At 38.7% G+C, this 17,419-nt stretch overlaps 1 protein-coding gene across 7 annotated transcripts in view; it reads left to right on the top strand.

The window, feature by feature from the left end:
* Positions 1 to 17,419, top strand: part of NR5A2 (nuclear receptor subfamily 5 group A member 2) — a 178,948-nt gene that overhangs the window by 107,437 nt on the left and 54,092 nt on the right. For all 7 annotated transcript variants that reach the window (XM_072648279.1, XM_072648277.1, XM_072648278.1 and 4 more), the window contains one exon: positions 955 to 1,102. In XM_072648279.1, the coding sequence (XP_072504380.1) occupies positions 955 to 1,102 (148 nt within the window). The remainder of the gene's footprint in view (positions 1 to 954; positions 1,103 to 17,419) is intronic.

Here is a 17,419-nt window from a genome sequence, read left to right as displayed (position 1 = left end):
AACTGGGCTTTCCCATTATGGTATAATCGAGCAGTAAGGCCAATACCGTTCTTGACATCCATCCAAACATCTTAACTTATTATTATAAATTGAAGCTCCAATGTTCCCATGAATAATATAAAATTGGTGCCTCACAGATTTTTTTCTCTTTCCTAATGAATCAGGGAAGCTTTTTCAAGGCACAGAAAAACATTTCTTAAAAGTAAGGTTATTATTATCTTGGGAGAAATCTACAAAAGCATCACCCTGCAAAAATAACACTTTGGTAGTTTTGCACAATTTTGTGGGTTTTGTTCTTTTTTTCCTAATAAGCATGGGACTTCCCAAACAAATTACATTAAAAATATTTTCTCTCTTTGCTTGAAAGAAATACTGAACCATAGGTACTAATAAATTTTTAGACAGTACAAATATATATAGGCATCTATCTATGTAAATAGATAGATGTCTATATAGACATCTATCTATGTAAATAGATAGATGTCTATATAGACATATCTATCGCTATATGTATAAATATATACATATTTCTAGATGTGTATGTAGATCTATGTTTGTGGAGACACATTTAGATTTCTATATGTATAAATATATACAAATATCTATGTGTGTAGATGTATGTCTGTGTAGACACATATCCACATCTCTATATGTATAAATATATCTATATATAGAGATATGTCTGCATAGACATAAATAGACAGACAGACAGACAGACAGACAGACAGACAGATAGATAGATAGATAGACAGATTAAAAATTCCCTGCCATTTCTAGAATAAAACTGATACTTCAGAGGGATGGGGTACAATGTATATAGTCCATGGAATCAAACTTATTCTGTGGAAAACCATTACCCTTATTGCTTTCATTGGTGAAATGGCTTGCTTTCTTTGGCACTTGGTTCACCCCTGTCTGATTCTTGTGACATTCCAACGTGCTCCTCTTTTACAGGTGGACTATCCTGTAATTGCTTCTCAAGCTGGAGCCACCCTCAACAACCTGATGAGCCACGCCCAGGAGCTAGTGGCCAAGCTTCGCTCTCTGCAGTTTGATCTACGAGAGTTTGTGTGTCTGAAATTCTTGGTGCTCTTTAGTTTAGGTAAGGGATCTCATTACATGTATTTTCAACTGGATGTGCAGTATTTTCCTGGTTTTGAAAATCATGATAGGAGCTTGGGGGAAGAGATTATTATATGTTTAAAAGTTTTTCTTTACTTTTCAAATGTTGATTTACTTTGATATTTGTACATGATCAAGAATCACCTTGGGTATCAATTCAATTCAACAGATACTAAGCACCTGCAACATGCAAGGTACTATGTTCAGATTAGGAGTTACAGAGACAAAACTATAAGTCCCTGTCCTCAGGAACTTGCCTTCACATAGCTTCAATGGATATATTGTCAGGGTATGGATAAAGGAATATTAGGAGAGAGTTCTGGATTTTTTCTACAAGCAGAAATAGTACTCATAAAGATCACTGAGGAATAGGGGTAAAAATCTCTAAGAAAAGAAGCATGGTCTACAGTGAGACAAGTCCTGAGTTTCGAGTACCCCTCCAGAAGAGGAGGGTTTCTGTGGACACCTTGTTTCAGCACTCTGCTTCTGGTTTGGATCCAAGTATAGATCTGTGATTTGGGGAGGGAAGAGCGGGGAAAAGGGGTAAAATGTGACATTGTTACTGACATAGAAAACTCCCAGTATGGCACCTCCCTCCTCTTCTGCCGATTAAATTGGTAACTCATATGTAATTTAGAGAGTTGCCTGAGGCAATGAGAAGTTAAGTGGCTGCCCTTCATCCCACAGTTAACATGTGTCAGCAGCAAGTCTTGACTCCAAGGCCAGACCAATATCTACTACACCATGTTGCCTCTCTAAGAAGCAGAGAGAAATGAAAAGCCTGTTTTACAAAGCTGTGTCAGTGTTGATAGAGCTAACTAGTTAGCTACAGACAACATTCAAAAAGAGATGTGAACACTTGCACACATAATATATGAAGAAATTTTATCATGGAACTAGCAAGGAAAAAAATCACATTTCTCTGTAGTGCTGCTATTGTACTCATTGTTAATATTATAGGAAGGACTTTGGCAAGGAAAGATACCTATACAATTCAGCTTGCTTAACTCAAGGTCCTCAGTAAATCGGTCAAGAAAAATCACCATTGTCAGGATTTTTTTTTTAAATAAAGGATTAAGGAGATGGATTTTTATTGACTTCAAAGGAACACATTTTTCTGCCTGTCCCTTGCTTGATTTTTGCATTTTGTTAGCTTAATAAAGCCAACTTAAATAAACTTTTTGCCAAATGCATTTATTACTTATTGGCAGACAGCTGAGGGAGGAGACTTCCCTTGAAAGAAAAAATGTGCAGAAATCAGATTTACCAACATGTGTTTTTTCTTTAGTTTTCAGTTAGAGGATAGTTGTGAATTCATATACAGCGAAATAAAACAATAATGAAATGTTTAAACTGCAAAGTAAAACAGATGTGCCTGCTTCCCAAATTGGGTCCTTTAATTTCTTAAATTCTCCTTGACAGTACTACACAACTGTTGCTAATAAAAGGAATAGTTTGGAATAACATAACCAGAGTTAATTTTTCACATGTAGTCAGTGTTAAAAAAAAAAAAAAGTGCTAGAGTTTCATAGTTTGGAAACTATGATAAAGCACAGCAAATAGAAATGTTTCAAAAAATAGCTCTTTACTGATCAAATGTATTCTTCAAAGATTCTAGACTAGATTCCATTTAATGAATTTGAAAACAAAATGTTAAGAAATCTCAGCTTTTGAGGCTCTATTTTTCTCCCCAGACACAGAGGTTTTAGAAAATTTTCTCTAGTAGCATGATGTTATCTCAAAATTAACCCAAGTTTGTATATGGCAAGATTCCTGGGTTGTTAGGGTTTTTTTTTTTTAATTCTGGTATATTTTGTCAGTAATTAGATGGTGATGTAGTAATATCTGTAGAAGGAACATTATAACAACTCGGTGATAAAATATTTAAAAAGATTCATCTCACTTCAATGGTATTTTAAATTAGCTGAATAACTGAATTTCGTTTGAAAATGTTCACATTTACTATGAGCCAGCTTTGGTTTGCATCACTTTAATCTTTCCACCGAGTGGTCTGATTCATGTTACATAATTATCTCATTCTCTTTTATTATTTGGAAACAGGGATGGGGAGCGGACCTTTTGTAAACTCCTGTTGAAAATATTGAGCCGGATTTTCCCCAGTGCCTAAATTACTCTCTGGTATTTTCTGACATTTAGAGAGATACATTAACTGTTTTAAGTCACCAACCTACCAGTGTAGATAGAGCCTAATCATCTTTTTCATTTAAGCATAGACCCCCTCCTTCCCCACCCCTTCCCCTGCCCCCATAAACACACAGAGCTTTTAGAGCAAAAGCAAGCAGAGGTTTCAGCCAAAATTTGCTTTTCAAAGAAGCAAAGCATTGGCAACCTAATGGTAAAATATTCCAAATAATTTTTCAATAAAAATGCTTTTGATTCATTTTAGAGGAAAATGAAAGGCAAGGGAAGCTAAATAAAAACAGTCACTTAAGAGCTAAGATACTAGTGAACAGAAATTATAAGAGATTGGTAAGAAGAACAAGTTTTGTTTTTTTTTTAGAAAAAAATCCTCTATTTTTGAATCAATGCAAAACTTTATAGGGAGCTTCTGTGTAGTCTGCAATGTTGGTTCCCTGAATTAGTAGGGAAATGAAAAACCCTGGAGTTGTGCTCTGCTGAAAGAGGCTATAGCAAGGGATTAGAAATACGGGGAGCATCCACATGTGGGGAATTGCTGAGGTCAGCTCTCCCGACTCCTGAAGAGATACTCATAGTTTCTGTCTTGCAGGTGTTAGACTCTTCAAATTAGAATATTAGCAAATGAACTATTTAATTATCACAACATGTTTCTGAGAGCTAAGGGGGAAATGCATACCCAGAAATTCATCACTAGGACACGCCATCATGACCACAATAGTGAAGGGGAAATTAACCAAATGGCAAGTTCCCACCAAGAAAACACTGATTTTCCTGTGTCTGAATGAGGAAAGACAGATTTTTAAGTGATGGGGGCTGCTTTGAACTGAGTCTAGAAATGAAATGGATGTCTCGGGTCAGAACTAAAAAACAAGGAAAGAATAGACATCATAAGCTATATTTTGCATTTAAATTTGCAGAACTTTTAAAATCCTAAATAGGATGATGTCCTTGGAAACCTTAAAGTTAACTCAGTAAAAATGAATCTGGCTCTGCATCCCAAGATATGCAAGAACAGCTCCCATAAAACACCCAGCTTCTCAAGACAGTGCTGGGGAATGCAATACTGCACAGAGGCATAAGCTATATACTTGATAGGTTTTTTATTTCAAATTAAACTGTCTATAGACTGTGCCTAAATATTTAATAACCTAACTGAAACAACCCCATTGATAACTTAGGAAATGAAAAGATTTTCTAAGTAGAGAGCTGTATTGGCTCCCTAAAATCAATGGCCCCAGGCAGGCTAAAGCATGATGGTGAATCTGCTATGCTGTCTACCATCCACAAAAGCCAAAATGAATTGCAAGGGCAGGAATAACTGCAGTTGGAGGAAGGCGAAAATAAGATCATTATCCCCAAGCAACATCTCCATGGTCATTGTAGAAAGAGGGTGAATTCCTGGCTACAGGAGCTCCTCTAGAGCAAATGCAGAGCAGGAGACAGCTTGCCCAGTTTCAACCACAATATCTCAAATAACGCCCTATCATAAAGAAATTAATATGTCCTATGTACCCAGATTACCAAGTGTTTCAAATGTGCCAACTAAGAAATCAGTCTACGTAAAGACACAATGGCTAAAGGCAACTCCACTCAACTACCAAATGGATTAAGCACAAGTGAACCACATCGCCACTCTGTTCAGTAAACTTCAGTGGCTCCCTATTACCTCCAAGATCAAATATAAACTCCTCTAAAGTCCTCCGTGACCTCACCCTTTCCTAGTTGTGTGTCATTCTTACACCTTAAACCTATCCACTTCCAGTCCTGTGACCCTGTTCTCTGCTATTCAGACAAGATACTCTACTTTCACTGGCTAGGAATTCTCTCCTTTCTTATTGTCATGTTCTGTCTTTCTTCACTTCCTTCGGACCCTAGCTAAAACCTCAACCTCTCCTAGAAGCCTTTCCTGATCCTCCTTAATGCTAGTGCCTACCCACTCTGATCATCTCTATTTCATCCCGTTTATATTGTTTGTACGTAGTTGTTTTTCCCATTGCCTCCTCCCACTCTCTAATGACTATGAACTGGCACTTGTAGAGCAGGGACGCACTTGTTCGTTTTTTTGCCTTTCTCTGTACCCCAGCACTTACACTTAATAAATACTTGTTGACTTGTTCAGCCTTTCAAGTGCCTGGCTAAAATGAAAATAAACTTCTGGCTTTAGATCGAAATTTAATTCAACAAATATTTATTAGACACATGTTATGTCTAGATACTATACTAGGTACTAAAGAAGACACAAAAACAAGAAACTATCCCTGAGCTTAATGAATTTACATAAAATAGATAATGAATACCCAATTAACCTTAATTATAAGATCACCAATTTAAATCCAAAAGAGAACTTAAAAACATCAATTCCAAGATCCACTCCATGGACAGAAAACCAAGGTGCAAATGAACTAAGTAGTCTGCCCAGGGTCATCCAACCAGACTGACTCAGAATAAGAACCTGTCTATTCTTGACCGTAAGCCCCAAAACCTATCTATTGTGCCATGCTGCTCCTAATAAAAAAAAATCTGGAAAGTACATGTAAGAAATACAAAGTACTACCTTGACTACTATGAGTTGTTCCAAATGAAGAAGGCTCATTTCGGACTGAGTTGGAATCTGAAATGGATTGTGAATTACTAGTGATATAATTGGCACGTGAAGTTTGGGGAGAAGGCATCCCAGAACTATAGAATGGCATGAGATGAGGCATGGAGGTGGGAAAGGATAAACAGTGTGTGTTGGATAGAAAGCAGTCTAATATCAAGGAACCACAGAATACCTGGAATTGGGAGAAGAATCTGAATAAGATGAAAAAGGTGTCACAAAATCTCAGAATAGGAGGAGACCTCAGCCGCCATCTAGAGACAACATCCTATATCTCTACCACCATCTCTAGCAAGTGGCTCTCCTTCATCTGAAGACATTCCATGATAGGGATCCTACTACCTCTCAAGGAAGCCCAATTCCATCTTGGATAGTTGTAATTGTTAGGAAATTTTCCCATAGATTAAACCCAAATCTCTCTCTCTGAACCTTTCATTCATCACTCCTAATTCTGCCCTCTGAAGCCAAGCATTCAAGTGTGATCACTCTTCCATATATGGACCCTTCAGACTCTTTATTTACCAAAGATGGCTACCATAGAATAGCAGAATTTTGGAGGACTTTGAATGACAGGCTCAGGAATCTGGGTTATATATGGAGTGGAGGAAACCCCTTTCTTTATACTGGGGAGAAAGCTGATTAAGGGTTTCCAACACTAGACTGACAGGATCAGATTTGGATAGAAGAAAGATTAACCTTGAAGTGGTATGAAGAGTGCATAGAAGGTGAGAGTTAGGATACCATTGTCTTTGTAGAAGTCAGAAGGGATTGGACTATTCACATAGCAGCGGTGAGAATGCAAAGACAGAAACAGTGAGGGTAGAGGGTGGGGGTTTAAATATGAGGGTAGAAGAAGCTGAAGAAGTCAGTGATGATGCCTAGGTTTTGAGCATGGGGCTTAGAAACCTGAAATCAAACTGAAACCAAACAAGATATAACAAGGGACAGATTTCTGCCAAAAAAGAGAAATTATCAAATGCCAGAGGCCAGGGATCAAGAAGACAGTTAAAAATAATTTCTATCCCAGATAAAAATAGAGGAGTTGGGGGTAATTTTGTTCCATCAAAGAAATGAGCCAAAGATTTAGAGCTGGGAGAGACCTTAGTGGTCATTAAGCCCAACTCCCTCAATTTATAGATGAGGAAAATAAAATGCAAAGAGGGAGGATGCCTTGGTCTGAGGTCATACAGGCAACAGATGTAACATCAAATCTAGATCTGCTGACTCCAAATTCCACATGGCTGCATTGACTCTGGGACAGGTGCTCTTAACCCTTCATGTGTCTTGGAGCCCTTTGGCAATTTGGTGAAGCCTCTAAGCCTTCTTCTTAGAAAAATATTATAGATAACTCAAGGAAATGCTGCATTTCAGTTAGAGAGTAATGAAAATAAAAATGTAAAAAAATTCCCATCCAAATACATGGACCCCCTAAAATGTATATGATGGATCCCTGGTTAAGAACCCTTACTCTAAATCTCAAACACCTAGAAAAATTAATTGTTAAACAAGATGAACTAACTTTAGACTTGATTTAGACAACTGAGAAAAGTGGGAAAATGCTAACTGAAATCAGTTGACAGGCATCTATTAAGCACCTACTGTGTGTCAAGCATTAGGCTAGGTACTATGGGTACAAATACAAAGAACAGAAAAAATCTCTACTTACACTCTATCAAGGGAGACAAGGAGTCCATATTTAAGATATAGAGAATAAATCCAAAGCAGTTCAATACAAAGCAGTTGGGCATCAGCAATCAATGGCACTAGGGAGGGTTTCATGTAGAAGGGGATGATTTCAGAGATGGATTCTTTGAAGCAGAGGTAAGGAAGAAGCATGTCCCAGGGATGGAGGACAACCTGTGCAAACGGAAGAGTGGCATGTATGAAGAACAGAGGGAAAGCTAGCTGGGTTGGACCACAGAATGTGAGAAGAGGGAGCAGTGTCTAATGAGGCTGGAAAGACAATTTGGACCCAGAATTGTGAAGCACTTTAAAAGCTAAACAGAGAAGATTATATTTTGTCTTATACTTCAAATTTAAGAGTTAATTTTGTTAGGAATTTCGTTTCAAAAATTGATCCCAGGAAGTGAACCGGCAAAAGTGCTAAAGAATTATGAATGACGAAAACCAAGTGACAGATGCCATAATGGCGACAGTGCTAAGTTTGGAGTGAGGAAGATGTGTTTAGTTCCAGTCTCTAATACTTAGTAATTGTAGGGCCATGAGCGACTCAGTTTCCTCATCTCCATTATGAGTATAATAATGGCTTGGGTTATTGGGACAAACAAATGAGACGCCAAGTATAAAGTATCTTGGCAACCTTAAAGCATTACATAAGTGCCAGTTTTTATTATTATCATATTAACTTACAACAGATTCTAAATCCTATGTGTTTTATAATGCCTTCTTAGTTTAATAATAATAACATTAAGAATAAAAGTTGACATATATATGTACATATAGCACTTTAAGGATCACAAAGCACTTTTAAACTTCACAACTTGTTAGGTCCTATAATTGCCCCTACTTTACAGATGAGGAAATTGACATTCAGATAGGTTAAGTAATAATAATAATAATATGTAGCATTGACTATGCGGGACTAGCTAGGTGGTACAGTGGATAGAGCATCTGGTCTGAAGTCAGGAAAACCTAAGTTCAAATCCAGTCTCAGACACTTACGAGCTGTCCTAGGCAAGTCACTTCACCCTGTTTGCCTCAGTTTCCTCATCTGTAAAATGAGCTGGAGAAGGAAATGGTGAACCACTCCAATATCTCTGCCAACAAAATCCCAAAAGAGGTCATGAAGAGTCAGACACGGCTGAAACAAATGAACAGCAAGCCAGGCATTACACTAAATGCTTTACAAATATGTCATTTGTTCCTCTCCACAACACTGTAAAGTAGGTACCATTATAATAGCCATTTTATAGATGAGAAACTAAAGGTTAAGCGACTTGCCCAGGGTCACGCAATTAGCTAGTATCTGAGAAGGGCTTCCATTTAGCATGTAGACTAGCTGTCAGTTCAGAATATCATTGATTAAGAGCTAGAAGGGGCCTTACATCATCTCCAGGCTCCTCCTTTTATGGAGACTAAGATCTGAGAATTTGCTCAAGTTTACACAAACAGTGGGTGGGGCAGTTAGGATTTTAACCCAGAACGTCTCACTCCTATTTACATTATAATGAATGGTTAGGCTGGAGGACTACTAGAAAGTCATAATTAACTTTAGAGGTCAATCCATGTCCTCCTCTAAGTAACCTTCTGTGCTAAGAAGTGCAGACCCTCAGCTCAGGCTGGATTCAGCCCAATCCCAAAGAAATCATTTTTAAAGAAGGCAAAACCATGAATTAAAGTAGCTGGTGATTCCCTAAATGCATTCATAAATTTTCAAAAAAGTAATTATTGAAAAACAGAAGGAAAGAGAACAATTAGCCTGCATGTTGGGAAGGGGAGAGGGGAAGCTCATTAGGAAGTTACTGAGGAGAAAGAATACATCACAGTAACTGCAGTCCTCCAGTAGATCTCTGATCTCACAGGTACAAATATTCTCTCCAACGGTATAGGCTGCTGTCCATCTGTGCCTGCCCATCCTCTTGTCCATGAGAAGCAGTATTGTGTAGTGGATAGGGCACTGAAAGATTTCAGTTCAGTTTCCACATTTTTGTCTGTTTTGTGTCACCCTGGTCAAGTCCCTTAAACTCTGTGTCTCAGGTTTTCTCATTTGTAAAATAATCGAGTTGGATCCAATGATTTCTGAGGTCTCCTGCGGTTCTAGATATTATGATCCTCCCTCTGGTTTGCCAGGAGGGATTCACTCGTTCCTTCCATTCTTTTGGCAGTATAATGCCAGTATACCTTTGGAATAATTGGGCTGTGCGTTGGTTATCTTGCCATGTGATCAGCACATCTTTTTCCCATCATACCTTTCTTCAATGACATCCTTTATGCAACTTAACAAGTAAACTTCATAACTAAAATGTTAAAATAATATAACTCTGGGGGAAAGAAGAAGGGGCTTGGGTGTGGATGTATGTGAGTATATACAGACATGAAGCCATATGGAATAATAAATAGAGTATGAGACTCGAGGGTCAGGGGTTTCATTATGTTTCTATGGGAACCAAAGCATTTGATGTGCCTTCATGAATTCCCTAGGATCTTAAATTTAGAGCTTCCAGGTACCTTGTTGTTCAGTCATTTGGTCATGTCCAACTCTACTTGGACTTTTGTCCATGGGGTTTTCTTGGCAAAGATACTGGAGTGATTTGCCATTTTCTTCCCCAGTGTGTTCCCATTTTACAGAGGGTGAACTGAGTCAAATGGAGTTAAGTGACTTGCCCAGATTCATACAGCAAGTAAATGTCTGAGACTGCGTTTGAACCCAGATCTTCCTGACTCCAGACCTAGGGCTCTATGCACTAAGCCACCCAGCTGCCCCTATTTATTGCCAAGTACCATGGAGGTTAACTATTCTACCTCCTTCATTTTCCAAGTGAGGAAACAAAGGCCCAGAATAGCTAAATGTGCCTTGCTCAGAGTCACATAGTGTATCATGGCAGGAAAGAGGCAGGATTTGAACTCAGGTCCCCTGTCTCCAAAGCCCTACAGTTCACCATGGTAATGAAATCACAGAGCTCTTACGACATTCCTGTACATATATGCTGGGATGTGCATGTGTTCGGTGGTTGAGTCACTGCAGTCGTATCTTCATGACCCCATTTGGGGTTGTCTTGGCAGAGATCCTAGAGTGGTTGGCCATTTCCCTCTCCAGCTCATTTTACAGATGAGGAAACTGAGGGAAACAGGGTGAAGTGACTTGCCCAGGGTCACACAGCTAGTAAGTGTCTGAATTCAAATTTGAATTCAGGTCTTCCTGACTCCAGACACAGCGCTCTATCCACTAAGCCACCTAGCAGCCCCATGGGTGTACGGTACGGATATAAATAAGATGGCGGCAAAATCAACTCAAAGGCTTACACACGTCCTATTAATCTCAGACTTACCTTTGGAGCACATTCAATCCTACCAAGTGAAATCTGAATACAATCCAAATCAAAAAGTGTTTTCAAGTTACGGTGTAATTGTGCATTAAAATTATAGTCATGAAGTGAGGTGTGTGTGTGTGTGTGTGTGTGTGTGTGTCCATCCTTCACTGCAGAAGACCACACCATCAGAGAAATGATGACACGACTTGCACTTGACTTTATTTTGAGGGAGAGAGGGCTGTGCAGGTCACCAGTCTCACTTCTCCTCCAGAGCCATCTGAATCCAGTGACCAGATATTCATCAGGATGACTAGAGATGATCCAGGAGGAGGCAATTGGGGTTAAGTGACTTGCCCAAGGTCACACAGCTAGTGAATGTCAGGTGTCTGAGGTGAGATTTGAACTCATGTCCTCCTGACTCCTGCACTGGTGCTCTATCCACTGTACCACCTAGGCACAGTGGATAGAGTCCTGGCCCTGGAGTCCAGAAGACTCATCTTTATGAGTTCAAATACAGTCTCAGACACTTACTAGCCTGGGCAAGTCACTTAACTCATAAAGTTATAGAACTGAAGTAAAGACACATTCCTACCTATACCTTAAGTCCCAGAAACTGCTCAATGAATCTTTTTTCCCTAAATTTTTGAACAACATAACTGGAAGACCTCTCAACATAAAGTCTGTATAAACATGATGATACAGTTTAGTTAAAGTTGGCAATTAGAAAACAGCTAATTTAGACTGGCTAATTGTCAATAAATTCCAAAGCAATCCACTATTCTTATTATTTTTTTATTATTAATTGTCAAGTGTGAGTATGTGCGATTTAAGGTGTTATAGTCTTCCAGAAAATGGGTATAAAAGCATAAAATTTTTTGAAGTCATAATTCAAGAAAATTCCCCAAATGTTTTATAAATATATATATATGTATATATATATATGTAGTCAGCTAGAGATATATGGACATAAAACAGTCAACTGAGAGGCAAGAGTGGATGGTAAGCCTTAGAGTCAAAAAGACCTGAGTTCCAGGTCTGCCTCTTACAACATACTCATTCCAGAATCCTAAGTACTCAATGCCACTGGGCAAATCTCCAAGGCCTCAAGATGAGAAACAGGGAAGGAGTTTCTATGCAAGTGGCTGCCTACACAAACAAAGTCATATATGTGAGTTTACAAAGACTTGGGATAAATAATTTATTACTTGGGGCAGCTAGGTGGCACAGTGAATAGAGTTCCAGAGCAGGAGTCTAGAAGACCTGGGTTCAAATCCAACATCAGACACTTGCTAGCTGTGTGACTCTAGGCAAATCACTTAACTCTGTTTTCCTCAGTTTCCTTATCTGTAAAATGAGCTGGAGAAGGAAATGGCAAACCCCTCCAGTACTTCTGCCATGAAAACCTCAAATGGGGTCATGAAGAGTCAGACAAAATTGAAACAACTGAACCTAAACAAAAACTAATTACTTAGATTGTTTCAAACATCCTTCTCAGCTCCAGATCCATGATTCTATCATCATTCTACCCTGACAGTGTATAAACTCAGGAAGGTCATTTTCCTTTCATGTCTTTTGATTTCTTCTCAGAATCAAGAATGCTAAAACTAGAAGGGACTTTAGATGATCTCACTTGGCCATTTCTCCTCATTTTACGGATGGAGAAACTGAAGCTTAGAGAGGTGAAAGGACATGCCTCAGGGTCACACTGGAAAGTAGACACAAGCAGGACAAAAACTGGCTTCCAAGTCAATGGTCTTTCCCCTTCATAATAGCTGCCTTTTTTTCGGTTTCCTTCCCTGTTTTATGTTGTAAGAGAAAAAATAAAGAGGGACAGAGAGATAGTGATTGAGACACATATAGGGGAAAAACCAAAGTGAAAATCTGTAAGAGCATAATGAAAGTGTTAAGTCTAGAAAATGGAAAATTTCAATTCAAGTTAATTGTCATTTTTTTACCATATAAACCAGACTATGAAAGAGTTTGTTATATAAGGGAATAGTCACTTGTTAGTTTCCTTTTTTCCTTAAGGAAAGAAATAAAATTTTCCTGGAAGGATTTAGGTTACATTTTGAATTTCAACAGAAAGCATTGTTAAATGCCAACAAAATGGATTGTGGTGGAAAGTTGTGGAATTCTCTTCCAGAGAGAATGTTAAGAAAAAAGAACAAACCTGTCTGCCTGGGATGCCTTAGGTCAAATCTTGCTTGGAAGAGATGGATGAGATTATTCCACAAGGCTTTAAGGTCATTGGATAAAAGGCCCAGATGGCCAAACCAACATTGAATTTTTGGGTGACAGAGCATATGTTGGATGACATACTAAGTGCCAAGAAAAGATTTCAGCTGGATGGAGCAATAAGCCAAATTGAATAAGGTAGAATGCAATAAGGGTAAACATAAAGTTTTTCATAGGTTCAAAAAGGCAATGACCAAAGTCTAGCATGAAGGAAACATGGCTTGACAACAGTTCCCATGAAATATATTTGAAGGATTTAGTAGGCTTTAAAAGTCTAGCAGCAAGACACTGCAGCCACAAAAGCTAACCCAATTTTAGGCTAAATTTAGAGAAGTAGGTCCAGAGACAAGGTTGTACAACACCCTAGTCATGTCACCTCTCAAGTATTGTGTTCATTTATGGATACCATGTTTTAGGAAGGGCATCGACAAGATAAAGAGGAGGACCCTGAGGAGGGCAACTAGGATAATGAGGAGACTAGAGGCCATGCCACATTGAGGATCAACTGAAGAAACTAATTAAGTTTGATTTGAAGAAGGTAAGACAGAGGAGGCATGGTAGCTCTCTTTGAGTTTGAAAAAAGGTTGGGGGCTTTTAATATAGAAAAGAGACTGTTTTAATTCTGCTTGACCTAGAAGACAACACTTGGAATAATGGATGGCAGTTATTTCCAGATTTCAGCTGAACCCAAGGAAAAATCTTTCTGATAATTAGAACTTCTCCAAGAATGGGATGGAGATAGTGGGTTTCTCGGCATTAGAGGTCTTTGAATAGAGGCGGGTTGGATAATCACTTTTTAGGAAAGTTGTAGAGGATGTTTATATTCTGCTGGGGACTGAATCAGTTTAAGTTGGAGGTACCTTTGAACTCAGAGACTCTGTATTCTATAGATGTCTTATAGGAAATCATGATATAAGCTGGCTCTTGGTCTCATGTTTTGTAAACCCTGCCTATTGTTTCCCCTTTCTGCCTTGAGAATACATTGCTAATCACATAGAGGGGAATGTGAGCCAAGTATCTAATCCTCCTTCAATCAACCAATAAATCAGCATATACTGAACACCTGCTATGAGCCAGGCATACACAATGGTCATCATCATCATTTTGACTTACCTGTCTTCTAAGAACATCTGATAAAACATAAAAGCTAGATGGTGTGGTAAATAGAACACCAAGCCTGCAATCAGGAAGATACAAATCCAACCTCAAATACTTAATAGCTGTATGACCCTGTTTGCCTCAGTTTCCTTATCTATAAAATGGGGATAATCATAGCCCCTACTTCAGAGTTGTTATGAGGATCAAATGAGATGATAACTATAAATCACTTAGCACAAAGTAAGTGCTATATAAATATTAGTTATTGCTATTTTTATTGCATTAGACCAATGGTCCCCCAATCTGGTATTTTTTTCCTCTCTGTGTGATATCAGGGGGCATGTGCTAAAGGGCAGTATAATCAACCTCATATGATTAGGCATGTACCCTAAACATTCCCTTCATTAATAACCTATCATATCTTCATTTCTGTATGCCTACCCAGAATAGCTGACTTTTTGAGATAGAAATAAGTTTAGAGTTCACCTCATCTGAGTCCCTTATTTTGCAGATAAGAAAATCAGAGGATCAGAGAATGAAGGGATCTATATCAGGTCCCACAGCTAGCTAGTGAGAGAGACAGAAATAAAGCCTAGGCATGCTGACTCTCAGAGCAATGGTCTTTGAATTAGACCATACCATGCTGTCCTCTTCAGGATGCTGTCTGAATCACTAATGAATGTCTGACAATTAGTGCGTAAACACTAAGGCTATTTTTGTAGAAGCAAAATGAAATGAGTTCAACTACTGAAAACTTTAGGTTAAAAAAAAGCAAACCTACCTTCAGGAAACATTTCAAGGATGAATTTACATTAATTTCCAGTGTGCACTAATTCAATGCACTGAATCACTGCCTAATTTTCTACTCCTCTTGGCTTTTGTTGTACTATCTGAATTTAGAGTCACAGAATGTTAGAACTGGAAAGGACTACCAAGATCCACTAGAGTGAGGCTAACCCTTAATTTAGCAGATAAGGAAACTGAGGCCCAGAGAATGGAAACAGCTGAAAGAACCCTAGCCATAGATTCAGAAGACTCAGGATTATTGCTCTGGCTCCACCACCTACTAACTATGTCACACTTGGAAGGTCATGTCTGCGTATCAGTTTCCTTCTCTATAAAAAAAGGAATTATAATACTTCTCCTCCTCTTCTTCCTTCTTCTCCTTTCTCTTCTTCTTCTATTGCTGCCTATCAGAATAGCAATAGCTGTTGTTGCTGCTACCACTACTATTATCAGAGCAGTGGATAGTGCACTGAGCCTGGGGTCAGGAAGACTCATCTTCCTGAGTTCAAATTCAGCTTCAGCCACTTACTAGCTGTGTGACCCTGGGCAAGTCACTCAACCATGTTTGCTTCAGTTTCCTCATCTGTAAAATGAGCTGGAGAAGGAAACGGTAAACCACTCCAGTATCTCTGCCAAGAAAACCCCAAATGGGGTCACGGAAAGTCAAATATGACTGAACAACAAAAACTCCTACTATAAATTGACCCCTAAGCATTTATTAAGTGAAATACCCATAATGTGCCTTGGTCTTTGCTAGAAACAAAGAACAGAAAGAAAAAAACAAAATAATTCTTGCCTTTAAGGAGCTTGTGTTCTATCACAAGGAATAACATGTACGTATATAAGTTTAAGTAAAATATATACAAAATAAATGGTACTAATGATAATAATATCTGATCTTTACCAAGTCCTTCAAGATTGGTCAAGCATTTTGTATTCCTTATATGGTTTGAGCCTTACAATATCATGAGATGGGCCCTATGAGCATTATTGTTATTTCCACTTTACAGATAAGAAAATTGAGGCTCAGAAAGATTAAGAGATTTCCCCTTGGTTCTATGGTTAGAAAGTGTCAGAGACAGGATTTGAACCCATCTTCCTGACTCCAAGACTAGCATTCTACTACTTTATTGAGTTGTTATGAGTAAAGCCCTGGGCAGGTAGGTGGTACAGTGGATAGAAAGATAAGAGACCTGAATCCAAGATAGCCTCAGACACTTACTCCCTATGTGACCCTGGGCAAGTCACTTAACCTCTGTTTGCTAATTTTCCTCATCTGTAAAATGTAATAATAACACCTACCTCCCAAGGCCATTGTGAGTTTCAAAGAGATAATCATTGTTGAACACTCAGCACAGTGTCCGGCACCTAGGAAACTCTGATTTAGCTATCTTTGCCATATGAATGGGAGGGAGGGCAGCTAAGTGGTACAATAGATAGAGCACTGGGTTTGGAATCAGGAAGACTCCTCTTCTTGGTTCAAATCCAGCCTCAGATGCTTACTAACTGTGTGACCCTGGGCAAGTCTGGCAAGACCCTGTTTGCCTCAGTTTCCTTATCTATAAAATGAACTAGAGAAGGAAATGGCAAATCACTCCAGTATCCTTGTCCAAAAAACCCCAGATGGGGTTACCAAGAGTCAAATACAACTGAAAAAAAAACTACTGAACTTCATCGGTATGAATGGGGGGCTGCGAGGTAACTGATCTTTCATTAACATATAAAACCTATCATTAAAAATTAAGTAAATAAATTTACATTTTGCTTGCCAGGTAACTAATGTGGGTTGAACAAACCTTTGAACAAGAAAGCCTACAGCTGGGCTTGATTTTTGCAATAATTTTCAGTTTGTGAATATGATTGATCTTTTCTTTATGTCAATGGTGTCCAGTAGCTCTCTGGCCTGTGTGTTTACAAGAAAATGCAGGCACCACTCTCCCCCCACCAGACTGTTCCATTCGTCCTGCTGGCTCCCATCATTAGGACTCAGCAAGAATGCTTTATCAAGTTTCCATCAGAACAGTTTGTAAAGTGAAATGCCAATAGGAAGAAAGTTAGACATCTCTTGACCCATGTCCAGTCACTCATCTGTCGGGGGAGCTTAACGCCATAACACAAGCAGCCTCTGACCGGTGCTCATCTCTGATCACTGTCAGGACACAGATGAATGTATTTCATTTAAAAAATGAAGGCTTTATCAATAGGCAAATAATTGCAGAGCAACTATTGATCCCACATCTCACTTAACATGAGACAACAGGGACTTGTCGAAATGGTAAACATTGAATCATTATGCACAGCAAACAGCAGCAGGCTCTTACTTAAACAAAGTCAAAAAGAAAACTGGGTTCTTCAAACAGACCATGGAGTCACCTGGTGAGACAAATGGGATTCCCTCTGACTTTTTTATTTTTTTAAGGAAAGGATG

The sequence above is a fragment of the Notamacropus eugenii genome, chromosome 2, assembly GCF_028372415.1.
Source record: "Notamacropus eugenii isolate mMacEug1 chromosome 2, mMacEug1.pri_v2, whole genome shotgun sequence".
Taxonomy (NCBI): Eukaryota; Metazoa; Chordata; class Mammalia; order Diprotodontia; family Macropodidae; genus Notamacropus; species Notamacropus eugenii.
The sequence above is the reverse complement of the archived record's forward strand: the minus strand, read 5'-3'. Positions and strand labels throughout refer to the sequence as shown.